This window comes from Bombina bombina, chromosome 1, assembly GCF_027579735.1.
Source record: "Bombina bombina isolate aBomBom1 chromosome 1, aBomBom1.pri, whole genome shotgun sequence".
In the NCBI taxonomy this organism is placed as follows: Eukaryota; Metazoa; Chordata; class Amphibia; order Anura; family Bombinatoridae; genus Bombina; species Bombina bombina.
The window spans coordinates 190,681,792-190,697,491 of NC_069499.1; the positions used below are offsets into that span (position 1 = coordinate 190,681,792).

At 38.8% G+C, this 15,700-nt stretch overlaps 1 protein-coding gene across 1 annotated transcript in view; it reads right to left on the reverse strand.

The window, feature by feature from the left end:
• Positions 1-15,700, reverse strand: part of CDAN1 (codanin 1) — a 380,174-nt gene that overhangs the window by 342,687 nt on the left and 21,787 nt on the right. The window contains exons 5-6 of the mRNA XM_053711416.1: positions 7,958-8,077; positions 7,269-7,347 (exon numbers count right to left, since the gene is read on the reverse strand). Of these exons, the coding sequence (XP_053567391.1) occupies positions 7,269-7,347; positions 7,958-8,077 (199 nt within the window). The remainder of the gene's footprint in view (positions 1-7,268; positions 7,348-7,957; positions 8,078-15,700) is intronic.

The following is a 15,700-nucleotide window of genomic DNA, read 5'->3' on the forward strand; positions in this document are numbered from 1 at the left end:
ACCACCATCCCAAAATTTTAAAAAAATCACACATTGTAGCCTAATACTATATATATATATATATATATATATATATATATATATATATATACACACACACACATACTGTATGTATTGTGCTTTTATGCCATGCCTCCTACAAACTACCCCTGCACTGGGAGTAAAAAACAAGCAAAGTTTAAAAAATATGTCACACCTGAGGATCGCTCATGGCACACTAGTGTGCCACGGCACAGTGGTTGAAAAACACTGCTCTAGAGGACACTGAATGATAACGGGAGTGGTAAAGAAAATGCGGACCCTAATCTGAGGGCACCACAGCCTGAAAAACCTTTCTCCCAAAAGCAGCTGAAGCAAAAATGTCAAATTTGTAGAATTTTGAAAAAGTAAGGTCCACCAGGTAGCCGCCTTACAAATCTGATCCATTGAGGCCTCGTTCTTGAAGGCCCAAGAGGAAGCCACGGCTCTAGTGGAATGAGCCGTAATCCTTTGAGGAGGTTTAAGTCCAGATGACTCGTAAACTAAGCGAATAACACTCCACAACCAAAAAGATAAGGAAGTAAAGTGGCCTTCAGACCCTTACGCTTCCCAGAGTAGAGAACAAAAAAAAAAAAGGAGGGCAAAGTTTGTCTAAAATCCTTAGTAGCTTGAAGCTAAAAAAACTTCAAAGCTCGAACATCCAGATTATGAATTAAACGTTCCTTCGAAGGAGGAGGATTAGAATACAAGGAAGGAACCACAATCTCCTGATTGATGTTACGATCAGACAGCACCTTAGAAAGAAAACCCAAGCGGGTACGTAGGACAGCCTTATCTGTGTGAAACACCAGGTAAGGAGGCTCACATTGCAAGGCCGCCATTTCAGAAACTCTGCGTGCCGACGCAATAACAAATAGAAAAAGAACCTTCCAGGACAACAATTTAATGTCAACCGGATGCATAGGCTCACATGGAGCCCGTTGTAAAAACTTAACAAGATTCAAACACCAAGGTGAAGCGTTAGATCTAAACACAGGTCTGATCCTGATCAGAGCCTTAACGAAAGATTGCACGTCGGAGTTCAGCGATCCTCTTGTGCAGCAAAACAGAAAGGGACGAAATCTGTCCCCGCAGGTCCTTCTCCAGATCTTCCTGGAGAAAGGAAAGAATCCTAGCAGTCTTGACCTTATGCCAGCAAAACCCTGCTCTTCACACCAGAACAAGTAAGCTCTCCACACCTTATATTAGATGCGACGAGTAACAGGCTTACGAGCCTGAATGAGAGTGTTAATAACCCTCTCAGAGAAACCTCTCTTAGATAAAACTAAGCTTCAAACCCCACGCAGTAAGCCTCAGATAATCTAGATTTTGATGAACAAAGGGACCCTGTTCCAGCAGATCCCTGAGACAAAGTAACTTCCATGGAGGAGATGAGGACATCCCCACCAGGTCTGCGAACCACATCCTTCACGGCCACGATGGAGCAATCAGTATCACGGATGATTGCTCCTGCTTGATGCAGGGCACTACACGAGGGAGAAGTGGTAATGGTGGAAAAATTTAAAATTAGGTTGCACCTCCAAGGCACTGCTATAGTGCATCTATTAGCTCCGCCTGAGGATCCCTGGACCGCGACCAATATTCTGGGTAACTTGGAATTGAGCCAGGACGCCATGAGATCTTTCTCCAGAGTCCCCCATCTGTCGCAAATCTCCAAACACACCTCGGGATGGAGAGACCATCCCCCGGATGAAAGGATTGTCCGCTGAGGAAATCTGCTTCCCAGTTGTCCACACCCGGAATGTGGATCGCTGACAGCAAGCAGTTGTGGGCCTACGTCCATTCCAGAATCTGAGATACTTCCCCCATTGATAGGGAGCTCTTTGTTCCCCCCTGATGGTTGATGTAAGCCAGCGAGGTTATGTTGTCTGATTGGAATCTGAAAAAATGGGACGAACCCAGAAGAGGCCAAGCCTTCAGAGCATAGAAGATCACTTGAACTTCCAAAACGTTGATCAGGAGGAGAGATTCCACAGGCCCTGTGCCATCCTGGCACCCCAAACGGCTCTCCATCCTGATAAACTTGCGTCCGTAGTCAATCTCCCAGGATGGTCTCAAGAAGGATGTCCCTTTCGGACAGGCGATCTGGACAGAGCCACCAAGAGAGCAATTCTCTCGACCGGTTGTCCAGAGAAAACTGTTGAGACCGATCCGAATGATCGCCGTTCCACTGTCACAGCATGCACGCTGTAGAGGTCTGAGATGGAATCTAGCAAAAGAAATTATGTCCATGCTGGACACCATAAAACCAATCACCTCCATACACTGAGCAACAGAGGGCCTCTGGAGAGCAAGACAAGCGGAAGTTAGCTTGCAACGTCTCTGGCCTGTAAGGAATATCCTCATGGATATGGAGTTTATTATAGTACCCAGGAATTCCACCCTGGTACTGGGAACAAGACAACTCTTTTGTAAGTTTATCTTCCATCCATGAGTTCAAAGAAGAAATAAAAGAGCTTTGAATGGTCTTCTGCCAGACGACAGGATGTGTGGTGCTACTGCTATACCTAGTATACCAAGTATGGTGCTTCTGCTATACCTCTGGTTCTGGCCACCGCAAGCAGAGCCCTTAGAACCTTCGTAAAAACTCTTGGAGCAGTAGCTAGACCAAACGGAAGTGCAATAAACTGGAAGTGCTGGTCCAGAAACGCAAATCTTAGGAACTTGAAGTGTTCCTTGTGTATTGGAACGTGAAGGTAAGCATCCTTCAGATCTATCATGGTCATGAACTGTCCTTCCTGAACTAAGGGAAAGATGGACCTTATTGTCTCCATCTTGAACGAGGGGACAGATAGTATTTTGTTTAAGCACATTAAACAAAGCTCCCTCCTTCTTTGGGACCACAAAAAGGTTTGGGTAGTATCCTAGACCTCTTTCTGCAAGAGGTACCGGCACAATGACTCCCAGGGAGGAGAGATTCCTCACGCACCCCAGAAAGGCTTCTCTTTTTTCTGGCCTTAAAGACAGCTTTGACAAGAGGAATCTCCCCCTGGGTGGATGAGACTTGAAACCTATCCTGTATCCCTGAGCGATGACCTCCAGGACCCACGGTTCTTGCACGTCCCCAAAGCTAGCACCCGAAAAGAGCGATAGTCTGCCCCCTACTAGATCTATAGCACGATCGGTGGCCCCCCCTTCATGCCGACATTGTCTTGGCAGGCTTCTTGTTTTGCTTGGACTTATTCCAGGACTGAGCCAGCTTCAAAGTCCTCTTGGATTGCTCTGGCTTTGTGGAGGGCTGCCGACGTTGGGATTTATGCAAACGAAAGGAACGAAAAATTAGGACCTTGTCCTTTAGGTTTGTTCTTCTAATCCTAATAACCGTGGAGATAATTGAGTCCAGGCTTGGACCAAATAGAATCTTTGCCTTAAATGGGAGGGAAAGTCGCCTTGACTTCGAAGTCATGTCGGCAGACCAGGACTTCAGCCAGAGTGCCCTGTAGGCTTGAACAGAAAAACCTGAAGGCCTTAGCATTTAGGTGAATAATCTGCATATTTGCATCACAAATAAAAGAATTAGCCACCCTTAAGGCCTTCATTCTTTCCTGGATTACGTCGAGGGGACTCTCCACCTCGATCAACTCAGATGAGGAGTCACACCAGTAGGTAGCTGCTCCAGCAACAGCCGCTGCCGGTTGAAACAAATATCCCGTATGTTGAAACATCTTTCTTAACAGAGTTTCTATCTTCTTATCCATGGGCTCTTTAAACGACAAACTATCCTCAAGTGGGATAGTAGTACGCTTAGCAAGTGTGGAGATAGCACCATCCACTTTGGGGATGGAACCCCACAACTCCAATTGAGAGTCCAGAACAGGGAATCATTTTTTAAAGGAAGAAGGGGAAAATGAAGAACCAATTCTTTCCCATTCATTCTAAATAATGTTCGCCATCTTTACGGGAACCGGGAAAGTCTGTGGTACAACCCTGTCCTCGTAGAGCATATCTAATTTAGGAATCAAAGGTTTCTCAGGCAATTTATGCTCTGGGACCTCTAAAGTAGCCAAAACTTCCTTTAGTAGAAAGCGTAAATGTTCAATCCTAAATCTAAAGTCTGGTTTCTCCGCAGCTGGAGGCTTAGAGGCAGCAGATTCCGACCCAGAAAGAGCATCCTCTGAAGTATCAGACGTCTTCATCAGCGGATAATCTTGTATGAGATAAATCCAATAATCTAGTAGATGACCACTGGGAAGGATAGCAATATTTTACCTTTCGCTTGCGCTTAGCAGGGCGAGGTAAAGGCCGCAGACACTGCCGTTTGTAACTGCTCAGTAAAGTCTGGCGGTAAAAGGGGCCCCTCCAGATGGAGGCTTAGGAGTGCTACGGGAAGCTGCATGTGTATTAGGAGATGACTGCAGGCTGCGCACCTCACGGGACGGAGACTCCTCAGAGGTGGACGGCTCAGTGGTACTAAACATATTAACTTTCTTTGACATGATTACATTATCAAGGCATGTGGAACATAATTAAGCAGGCGGGTATACCACGGTCTCCTCACAATATAGACAGGCATTAGACTTAGGTAACGCATCAGAATCCTCAATAGCTTGCAATAACAAAGCAGACTATTGATTACTAAGAAAAAACGGCACCTTTATACCCCCAATGGCTGGGGCACACTCACCACCTCCTATGACCCAGGCCAAAAACAGAGAAACTGCTGCTTCTCCGATAAACTGCACATCAGAAAAGAGGAAACGGTGTGACCACACCCGGTCAGGTGGTGCGCAAAGGAAAAAGCGTGCCAAGCCCTTTCAGCCTGCACAGCTTACAAAAACGAAAGTGAAAACCTGTATGTTCCAACATCTGCCTGAGACTCATCTCACACATGTCGCAGCATAATCATAAATTATGTGATCAATCCCCCTGTTCAATAATCCACCTCCGAAGATATTAACCCTTGATTCCATACAGATAAAAGGAGCCACACTGTGACCCTGTCTTCTTGCGTTATCATATGTGTATAAAAAATGAAACGATTTTAACGGAATCTTTGCCGAGGAACTCTCAAGTTAGACAGTCTTGTAGCATCGCTCCGGACATGAACTTGAGTAATGGAAGCAGGCAGTGAACCTCGTCAACACTTATTGCTTAGGTCAGGAGCTGTTAATAAGAGTCTGGATGGATTCGCAGAAAGACTCTCCCTGCATCCCCAGACTAACATTTGTCAGTGCTCTCACTGAGAGGCTGATAAGACTACTTAAAACTCCAGTCCCATTTTGAAGGGCAGATACCCCTCATAAGGAACTACTCAAAATCTTGACACTTTTCTGCCAACCTCCTGTGACGAAAGGCAAAGAATGACTGGGATATGAGGGAAGTAGGGGGAGTATTTGAGCCTTTGGCTGGGGTGTCTTTGCCTCCTCCTGGTGGCCAGGTTCAGTATTTCCCAACAGTAATGAATGATGCCGTGGACTCTCCTCATATTAAGAAGGAAATTAACCCTACAAGATACCTAATTAACCCCTTCACTGGTAGGCATAATACATGTGAGGTGCGCAGCAGCATTTAGGTGCCTTCTAATTACCAAGAAGAAATGCCAAAGCCATATATGTCTGCTAATTCTGAACAAAGGGGATCCCAGAGAAGCATTTACAACAATTTGTGCCATAATTGCACAAGCTGTTTGTAAATAATTTCAGTGAGAAACCTAAAGTTTGTGAAAACGTGAACTTTTTTTTTTTTTATTTGATCGCATTTGACGGTGAAATGGTGGCATTAAATATACCAAAATGGGCCTAAATCAATACTTTGGGTTGTCTTCTAAATATATATATATACACATATATATATATATATATATATATATATATATATATACACACACACACACATACATACATACAAATGTCAAGGGATATTCAGGGATTCCTGACAGATATCAGTGTTCCAATGTAACTATTGCTAATTGTGAAAAAAAATGGTTTGGAAATAGTAAAGTGTTACTTGTATTTATTGCCCTATAACTTGTAAAAAAAGCAAAGAACATGTAAACATTGGGTATTTCTAAACTCAGGACAAAATTTAGAAACTATTTAGCATGGGTCTTTTTTTGGTGGTTGTAGATGTGTAACAGATTTTGGGGGTCAGTTAGAAAAAGTGTGTTTTTTTTTTCCATTTTTTCATCATATATATTTATTTATTTTTATAGTAAATTATAAGATATGATGAAAATAATGATATCTGTAGAAAGTCCATTTAATGGCGAGAAAAACAGTATATAATGTGTGGATACAGTAAATGAGTAAGAGGAAAATTACTGCAAAACACAAACACCACAGAAATGTAAAAATAGCCCTGGTCCCAAACAGTCAACAAATGGAAAAGTGGTCTGGTCACAAAGGGGTTAAAGTGACACTGAACCCAAATTTTTTATTTCGCGATTCAGATAAGAGCATGCAATTTTAAGCAACTTTCTAATTTACATTATCTTTATATCTTTATTTGAAAAGCAAGAATAAGTTTAGATGCTGGCCCATTTTTGGTCAACAACCTGGGTTCTTCTTGCTGATTGGTGGATAAATTCACCCACGAATAAACAATTGCTGTCCAGAGTCTGAACCAAAAATTGTCTGGCTCCTTAGCTTAGGTGCCTTCTTTTTCAAATAAAGATAGCAAGAGAACGAAGAAAAAATAGGAGTAAATTATAAAGTTGCTTAAAATTGGTTTCAGTGTCCCTTTAAGTTAAATTTAGCAAATATTACACAAAAAAAAATCAATGTTGGTTTCACAAATTATATTAAATAAATTTACTTGAAATTATGCAATTAATTATTTATTTATTTATTTTTGGATAGCTTTACTAAAATTTATAAGTAACAGAAAAGGTTATAAAATGACAATGCTCGCACTCAGCTACTCCATAATGCCACCTGGCTGGCAAAATGTTCTGAGTAGAAAACTGGTGTTACACTGTCCATCAAACTGTATTGTAGGGCTCATTGTTGAATTGGCTTCTACAGGGAATAAAGTAGTACTTTCTTTATTCCCTGTAGAAGCCATTTCAACAATGAGCCCTGGGTCCTAAATACAGTTTGATGGAGAGTGTAACACCAGTTATCTTCTCAGAACATTTTGCCAGCCAGGCAAGATTATCAAAAGCATATATGCGATACCATATAGATTTTTTCTATAACAACTTTTTGTCTCATGCACCTTTTCAGTCCAATATATAACCTCTAAATCATACTGAAAACAAAGTAACCTCTTCACAAAACAAAGCTACTTACGGAAACTGAAAATCAAGAACCAGCACAGCAAAGTATACACAGTTGTGTACGCTTTGAAAATGTTGTTGCTCCACAGCATCTAAAAACAAACAGTAAATTTATCTTACAAAATTTTGATGACATCTGTTCTATGTTTGGCTTATATTTTCTGTTTTACCGCTAATAAACCAAACTAGTGACCTTTTTTGATGTTTCTAGCTAAACCACACCTTAAAGGGATATGAAACTCAATTTGTTTCCTTATATGGATTCAGATAGAGCATACAATTTTAAGCAACGTTCTAATTTACTCCTATTATACATTTTTCTTCATTCTCTTGATATCTTTTCTTTTTATTTTTTTTTTTTAAGGGGGAATGTAAGCTTATGAGCCAGACCATTTTTTTCTTAAGCCCCCTGGGTAGCGCTGTTAAATGGTGGCTAATGTAGGTGCTCAACAAAAAAAAAGGGCCTGCTCCTAACAGTACGCTAGAAAGTTAATTAAACTTGTATGCTCTATTTGAATTCTGAAAGAAAAAATGGGTTTCATATCCCTTTATATTTTATATATTTTTTTCACATTTTAGTGTGGTTTTTAAACATTTGATGGAAAAAATGTGAATATTGGGTAGCATATTTATATGCTTTTAAACGTACAGTAAAAATGAGCAATTACTAAGGGGCATTTTTACTCCGCTTAACCAGCTTACCTTTGAATCCTCTTTTGATATCAAGATCACTGCCCCCATCATCAGAAGAGGAAGGCCCTCTTGATGTGAGCAACTGCAGAACAAAGAAAAGCTCCAGGAAAATGTTTGGCACAAGATTTTCTGGAAGAAAAAAAAAATGAATAAAAAACTTCCAGTTGTATTAAGGAACTATGCTCTACCATTTCACTCCTAAAAAGTGAGGTAATATTTTAAAGGGAAGGTAAATTAAAATTAAAAACTTTCATGATCCAGATAGAACATGAAATTTTACTTTTAATTGGAATTTACGTTTATCACATTTTCTTACTATCCTTTGCAGAAAAGCATGCCTAGGAAAGCTCTGGAGCTGAAATGCACTGCTCCTGAGCCTACTCTCCAACAAATGATACCTAAAGAATTAACCACAATTGATAATGGTAAGTAAATTAATTATTTAACACTACATGTTCTTTCTTAAATAATGAAAGTGTAACTTTACCACCCCTTAAAAAGCATTTTTTTTTTGCATTTCCTTACTGCACAATGCTGAAAATCCTCTGGTGAAAAATGTAACGCAATGCAATTTTTAAATGTTGTACTATAAAGCCTTAGGATATCTGTTGCCTTATTTTACAATATAATATTCTCTTACCTTCTTTTGTGTGCATAACAGTCAGCCGCATCATAACAACACTTTAATAACTCTTCAAAGGTTATTTGTGAAATGTTCACTGTAAAGGAGATTGCACTTTTGTGTATCCTTTTGAAAGGATTTAACTATTTTTATAAGCCTACACTAATGCTTTACTGTAATCTCATGAGATTTCACCATAATTTCACAAGTTTACTATGATCTTGCAAACTTTCATAGTAAACTTCTTTAAAGGGACACTGAAACCAAATGTTTCTTTCGTGATTCAGATAGAGCATGCAATTTTAAGCAACTTTCTAATTTACTCCTATTATAAAATGTTCTTTATTCTCTTGGTATCTTTATTTGGAAAGCAAGAATGTAAGTTTAGATGCTGGCTAATTTTTGGTGAACAACCTGGGTTGTTCTTGCCAATTGGTGGATAAAATCACCCACCAATAGACAAGTGCTGTCCAGTGTCTGAAGCAACAATTAGCTGGCTCCTTAGCTTAGATGCCTTTTTCCTGGGTCAAGCAGCTGAACTAGGTGTTTAAATAAAAATAAAAAAATAATAAAAGGTTCTCTACAATAGTATGTAGCTACTGAGGACGTTTTAGGTAAAATGTATTTGTTTTTACACATAAGAAATGTTCATGTGGTGCTTTATAGTCCTATTTTTATAGGTACTCTGAATCACTTTTAAAAGGCACCATCATGTAAATTCCTTTATTACCCATTCCCCAGCTTTGCATAACCATCATCGTTGTATGAAAGACAGTCTACTCCAGAATTTTTATGGTTTAAAAAGATAGATAATCCCTTTATTACCCATTCTCCAGTTTGGCATAACCAACACGGCTATATTAATGTACCTTTAACCTCTGTGATTACTTTGCATCTAAGTCTCTGCAGACTGCCCCGTTATTTTAGTTCTTTTGACAGACTTGCATTTTAGCCAATCAGTGCCCTTTTATAAATAACTCCATGAGCATGAGCACAATGTTATCTTTATGGCACACATTAACTAATGCCCTTTAGCTGTGAAAAACTGTCAAATGCATAGAGATAAGGGGCGGCCTTCAAAGGCGTAGAAATTAGCATATGAATAGTGAGATATTATGGTGCAGTGACTCTCCAGCACTTACTGGATTGGCATGGCAACATAGAAAACAAAGCATGGATCACGATGGACTCTCACCTTTTAAAAGCTCCATCACTAGGGGCACTGTGGTGGGTTTCTCCAAACAAACCAATTTTAGCCAAAACCGCTATGCTATATACACACATATTTGAGAATAGGGATTCATTAAGGGACTCGCAAATGGGTATGTCCTCTAAAGTCTCACCCCTCTCACCTATTTCCTATAATGCGGAATTTCTTGGAAGTTTTGAACCTGACAGAACCACTCGAGGTGAGCTAGGATATACAATACCGTTTATAAAACTAACAGTTAATGGTAGATTAAGGCACAGGAATGAACTGGAGGAGATTGCTGGGGGAAGTTACTCTTCATGGCTAAAATATGCACAATTAAACCATCTAATTCAAAATTCCAAATATAAGACTGACTTGTTGAGATCTCCCACCAAGTTCGAAAAACTATACCTATTAGATGTACATCCATCTGGTACATTATCCATAACTAGAACTATACTGGAAGACACATTAACTAAACATCTCCCCTCATACACTATAAGTTGGCAAAAGGAACTTGATGTTTCACTTACTAGCAAGGATTGGGAAAATATATTTTACAATACCTGTAAACCCTCAGCATCACCAAAAACCCTAGAACTTAAAGGGACACTACACCCAAACATTTTCTTTAATGATTCACGTAGAGAATACAATTTTAAACATCATTCCAATTTACTTCTATTATCTAGTTTGCTTCATTATTTAGCTATCCTCTGTTGAAGAAATAGCAGTGCACATGGGTGAGCCAATCATATGAGGCATATATGTACAGCAACCAATCAGCAGCTACTGAGCATATCTAGATATGCTTTCCAGCACAGTATATCAAGAGAATAAAGCAAATTACATAATGGAAGTAAATTAGAAAGATTTAAAATTGCATGCTCTTTCTAAATCATAAAAGAAAAAATGTGGGTTTCATGTCCCTTTAATCATGAAATAGTTAATAAGATCTGGACCTAGTTCATAACTCCTAGCCTACTCAAAAAACTGATCTCTTTAACACGATGTAACTAGATGATTGGGATACAACAGTAAAAAACTGAAAGAGTGGCGCTAATTAAAGCTAAGTATAAAGTGGATATATATCTAATCTCTACATGAAACATACAGAGTAAGTGAAGCAGAAATTGATATATATTAAGATAAAATAAATATTAAAAGAAAACAGTCTAAAAAACAGTAATTCAGTCAGTTCATATATAGTTTAAATGTGAGGAAGAACGACCTTTTACCCGGTCTCTTGCTTATAGCAGTGAGAGTCAGATAGCCTTTTGCTTATAGCGGTACAGATCGCAAAAGTTCTCTGATGCGTCTGGTGGTAGTGGCACAAAAATACAGAAGTTATTCAGTGTGAAGCAGGAATTAATATTTATTAAGATAGAATAGTCTAAAAAAACTGTCTAAAAAATAGTTGTGGCCACAACCTATAAGTATCTAAAACATGTGAAAAATAATATTAAAAAATAAAAATAAAACAATTAATATAAATGCGTAGGGCTAGTTAATATTAACAGTTATGCAATAATAGATTCTATATAATCACAGAAATGTTTCATACAGGAATTGAAACATACAGCTTGGTGTTTTGCAATAAGCTTAAAGTTACCAGTTAGTGACTTCTTGAATATATCAAAAAGTGAATATAGTGTATCGGTATAACCACTTTGGTGTAACTAATTGAGCTCGTTTACTCTTAGTATGGAGATATTTAATGGGTTGATAAATTGATCCTTATTATTGAAAAATATAGTGGGTGCTAATATTCCAAATAGGTTCTTATTGTTTATGGAGTTCCGTTAATTCTTATATAGTTCAAATATGAAGAAGAACTTTTATCGTGTCTCTTGCTTATAGCAGTATGAGTCAAATAGCTTTTTGCTTATAGAGGTACAGATCGCAAATGTTCTGATGCGTCTGGTGATAGTGGCACAAAAACACAGAAGTAATTCAGTGTGTCTTAGATACGGAGTTGTAAGAGATGATGTTACTGACTGGTCAGATTTGTTTTGTGCTTCTGGTATCATTGTAGGGTTGTTGCAGCCGAAAGCTAGACTTACCTTGCTGTTTCACTTCTACCTCGCTTGGAGGGATGTTTACAGCGTCTTTACTGCCCTGTCCGTTAGCTGTGTCATCTGACCTCTCTAGATCCAATCCGGTAGAAGAAGCCAATGAATAGTAGATTTTGAATTCGATGAAAAGAAATTGCAATGCCACTTTAGACGTCTGTGTATATCGAATGTGTACACAGGTATACAATTGCACAAGTCACTCCTTTACTACGCGTTTCGGCAGATAGACTGCCTTTATCAAGATGACTTGTGGGGGGCGGATGTGCCTCAATTTATAGTCCAAAGTTACCCGTATCTCCATACTTAGCTGTTAAAGGGGTATTACCCTATCACCATACTTAGCTCTTAAAAGGGGAATTCACTCATAAGGAGATGGTAATTATCTATTCTTACAACATGCATTTATCTTAATCAATACCTGATATATTTAAAATAGTGTACTTATAATTTTAAAAAAAACCAGTATGTTTATTTTCATTCAGAGATATTTTCTATAAAGATCAATTAGTGATCAAATATTTGAATATCATGTTACTATTTGTATTCATTAGTTTTACCAGTTTTATACAGGATACAGTAGTGTCTATTTCAAATAAAATGTCGGATTTGAAGGGTATATGAATTGTGTAATTATTCCATATACAGTTAGAGCTTCTTGTGTGTTTTAATTAGGATTCAGATCTAATTCCGCATTTAGACCTCCAGGGGTCAGTTGTGAAATTTACAATCAGCTCAGCTTCCGTTTGTAGTAGTTTTAGTTAGGGCTGCACGATTAACCGCACATGCGTTTTTAAACCGTGATTAATCGCCGCAGATTTCTTGAAAAAAAAAAATGCTTTAATCTTCATGAAAACGGAGGCAGAGAGGGAAGATGAGAGGCGGACCAAGGTGCGGCCGTGGGCGGACCTGAGAATGCCCGCGAAACGGCCATTTTTGCAAAGAATTATGAGTGTGTGGAAGCTGGCTTTCATCCTGACCTGCAGTCATCTGGGAGTAGTGTGGCGGTGGTCAAGCGGTGGTACAGCTCAAAGTTGTGAGCAATAAAGTGAGTATTAAAAAAAAAAATTTAAAGTGCACTTTTTTTTCTGTGATGCATGTGAAATTGTGAATGTAAACATTGGGATTTAGAGAACATGTTTGTTCATTAAGGGTTGCACTTGCTACAATACTACTTGCTTGTAGGATGTATTGCTTTGTGAAATTTGTGAATTTATATTATTTATGTTACAGTTAAAATAATATATAAATATATTTTACTACTACAGAACAGTCTCTAGCTCTACTCCATCATCAGAATATATAGAGGATGATAATATTAATGATATAGATAATAATGAGATAGTTACTTTTTAATAGAATTACTGATTTAGATTCCCAGAAGAAAGATCATCAATCGCCTAAACAGTACACAGTGGTGCAGTCAGTGAGTGCACATATTTTTCCTCCAGTGAAAGCCAGTGTTGCCTCAGTCTAAATAAACATGAATATGAGCAACCCCATTGTTGTCGTCTTTAAAGTTTATATTTAAATCATTTCAAGTGTATAAGCCTGTGGCCTCTTGTTTCTTCTCAATCAAGGTGACTGCATCATCATTAAGTTAAGCAAGCCCATTGTTTTCTTCTTTATATTCTAGATCTAGAGACTAGACCAAGTACAAGCCTGTGGTCTCTTGTCTCTAGTCTCAATCCAGGTGATGTCACTGCATCATCAAGTCCATTGTTGTATTCTTTCTTTATATTCAAGTGCAGCTAGCCTGTGTTCTCTTCAATCAAGGTGACTGCATCATCAATCCCATTGTTGTATTCTTTCTTTATATTCAAGTGCAGCTAGCCTGTGTTCTCTTCAATCAAGGTGACTGCATCATCAATCCCATTGTTGTATTCTTTCTTTATATTCAAGTGCAGCTAGCCTGTGTTCTCTTCAATCAAGGTGACTGCATCATCAATCCCATTGTTGTCTTTCTATTCAAGTGCAGCAAGTCACTGTGTTCTCTACTTCTCTTCAATCAAGGTGACTGCATCATAGCACTATCAGCCTATTTTTTTCTTCTTTAAAGTGTCAGTAAAACTCAAAAATGTTATACAATTCTGCACATAGTGCAGAATTATATAACATTATATAAGCGCAAACTTTATAAAACATTATATTCCCTTTCAATTTTTTAAAACAACGGCTGTTTTACAGACCCGCTCTCTGTGCTCTTCTGAGCGGGTCTGTTTTTTTCACACAGCGCATCGGGCCAGCTGTATAGTCACAGCCCGGCCCGACCTCGACATTATACTCAGTGTAGCTCGCTCCTGCTGTCAGAAAGAGCAGGAGCGAGCTGCACTTAGTGTTATGGCGCGGTCGGGCCGGGCTGTGACTATACAGCTGGCCCGATTCGCTGTGTGAAAAAAACAGACCCGCTCAGAAGAGCACAGAGAGCGGGTCTGTAAAACAGCCGTTGTTTAAAAAATTGAAAGGGAATATTAGGTTTTATAAAGTTTGCGCTAATATAATGTTATATAATTCTGCACTATGTGCAGAATTACATAACATTATTTTTGAGGTTTACTGTCCCTTTAAAGTGCAGCAAGCCTGTATTCTATCTTCAATCAAGGTGACTGCATCATATAGCACATTGTTGTCCTCTCTTTATATTCAAGACTTCCAAGTGCCTGTGGTCTCTCTCTTGTCTTAATTGCAACAGAAGCATATCATCCATTCTTTAATTATTCATCAAAATAAATTGTGTGATTCTAATCAAAAATCTTTAAGAAGCTTTTTTAAGACTGCTTCCGCTGCGTCATCTCTGCAACTTGAAGAAGCTATACTAGCATCATCAGAGCTAAGCTAACTGCATTATCAAGGCCATTCAATAGTAGTATTCAAGTGCAAGACTGTGGTCTAGTCTATTTGTGCCATGGTTGCCAGTGACACCTGACCCTACTGATATTGGCAGTGTGTGCGGTAGTATAATCTCCTGATTCTCCTCATATTTTTTGTGCCAGCTGGTATTGTGTGCGTGGTTAGTGGTACATAAAATTTAAGATGAGTTCTGAAGAGCTGGCCGTGTCCAACAATAACGACGATAAGGAAAATGATGTTGATGTTGCTACAGAATTGTTGGTGCCAAAGAAAAATTCAACATCAGTTGTTTGGGAATATTTTGGATTCAGAAAAGAGGATGAGAAACAGAACCAAGTAATCTGCAAAACTTGTGGAACGAGTGTTGCAGCAAAACGAAGTAACACATCAAACCTGTTCCAGCACCTTAAACAGCGGCATGATGAAATCTTTGAACGATGTATGGCAAAAAAAAAAAAAACCCTGGTAGAGAAAAGACAACACAAACAAGCTGTGAATCTAAAGTTGAGCAGCAGCAATCAATCAAAGGCATTTGCAAACACAACACCATATGTGAAGACCTCAAAAAGGCATAGAGAAATAACCAACCCTATTGCATATTATATATACAAAGACATGGTGCCTGCATACACAGTTAGTAAAGAAGGCTTCAAAAGAATGATACACACACTCGACAAGAAATACCAACTGCCATCTCGCAATTACTTCTCAGTAGTTGCAATCCCAGAAAGGTATGCAAAATGCAAAGCTATAGTTGAATCTAAGATAAATCAATTGAAATACTATGCAACAATGATATGTGGTCAAGCCGAACAATGGAGCCATATACGAGTTTAACTGTGCACTAAATTAATGATGATTTTGAGATCAAAAGTCTGTTTGCAAACATACTTTTCTTCTGACCACAATGGAGAGAATGTAGCACAAGGTTTGAGAGAAGCTTTGGCCTCATGGGGACTCTGTGAGGATCAACAAGTATCAATCACCACAATGGCACAAACATCGTCAAGGCTGTT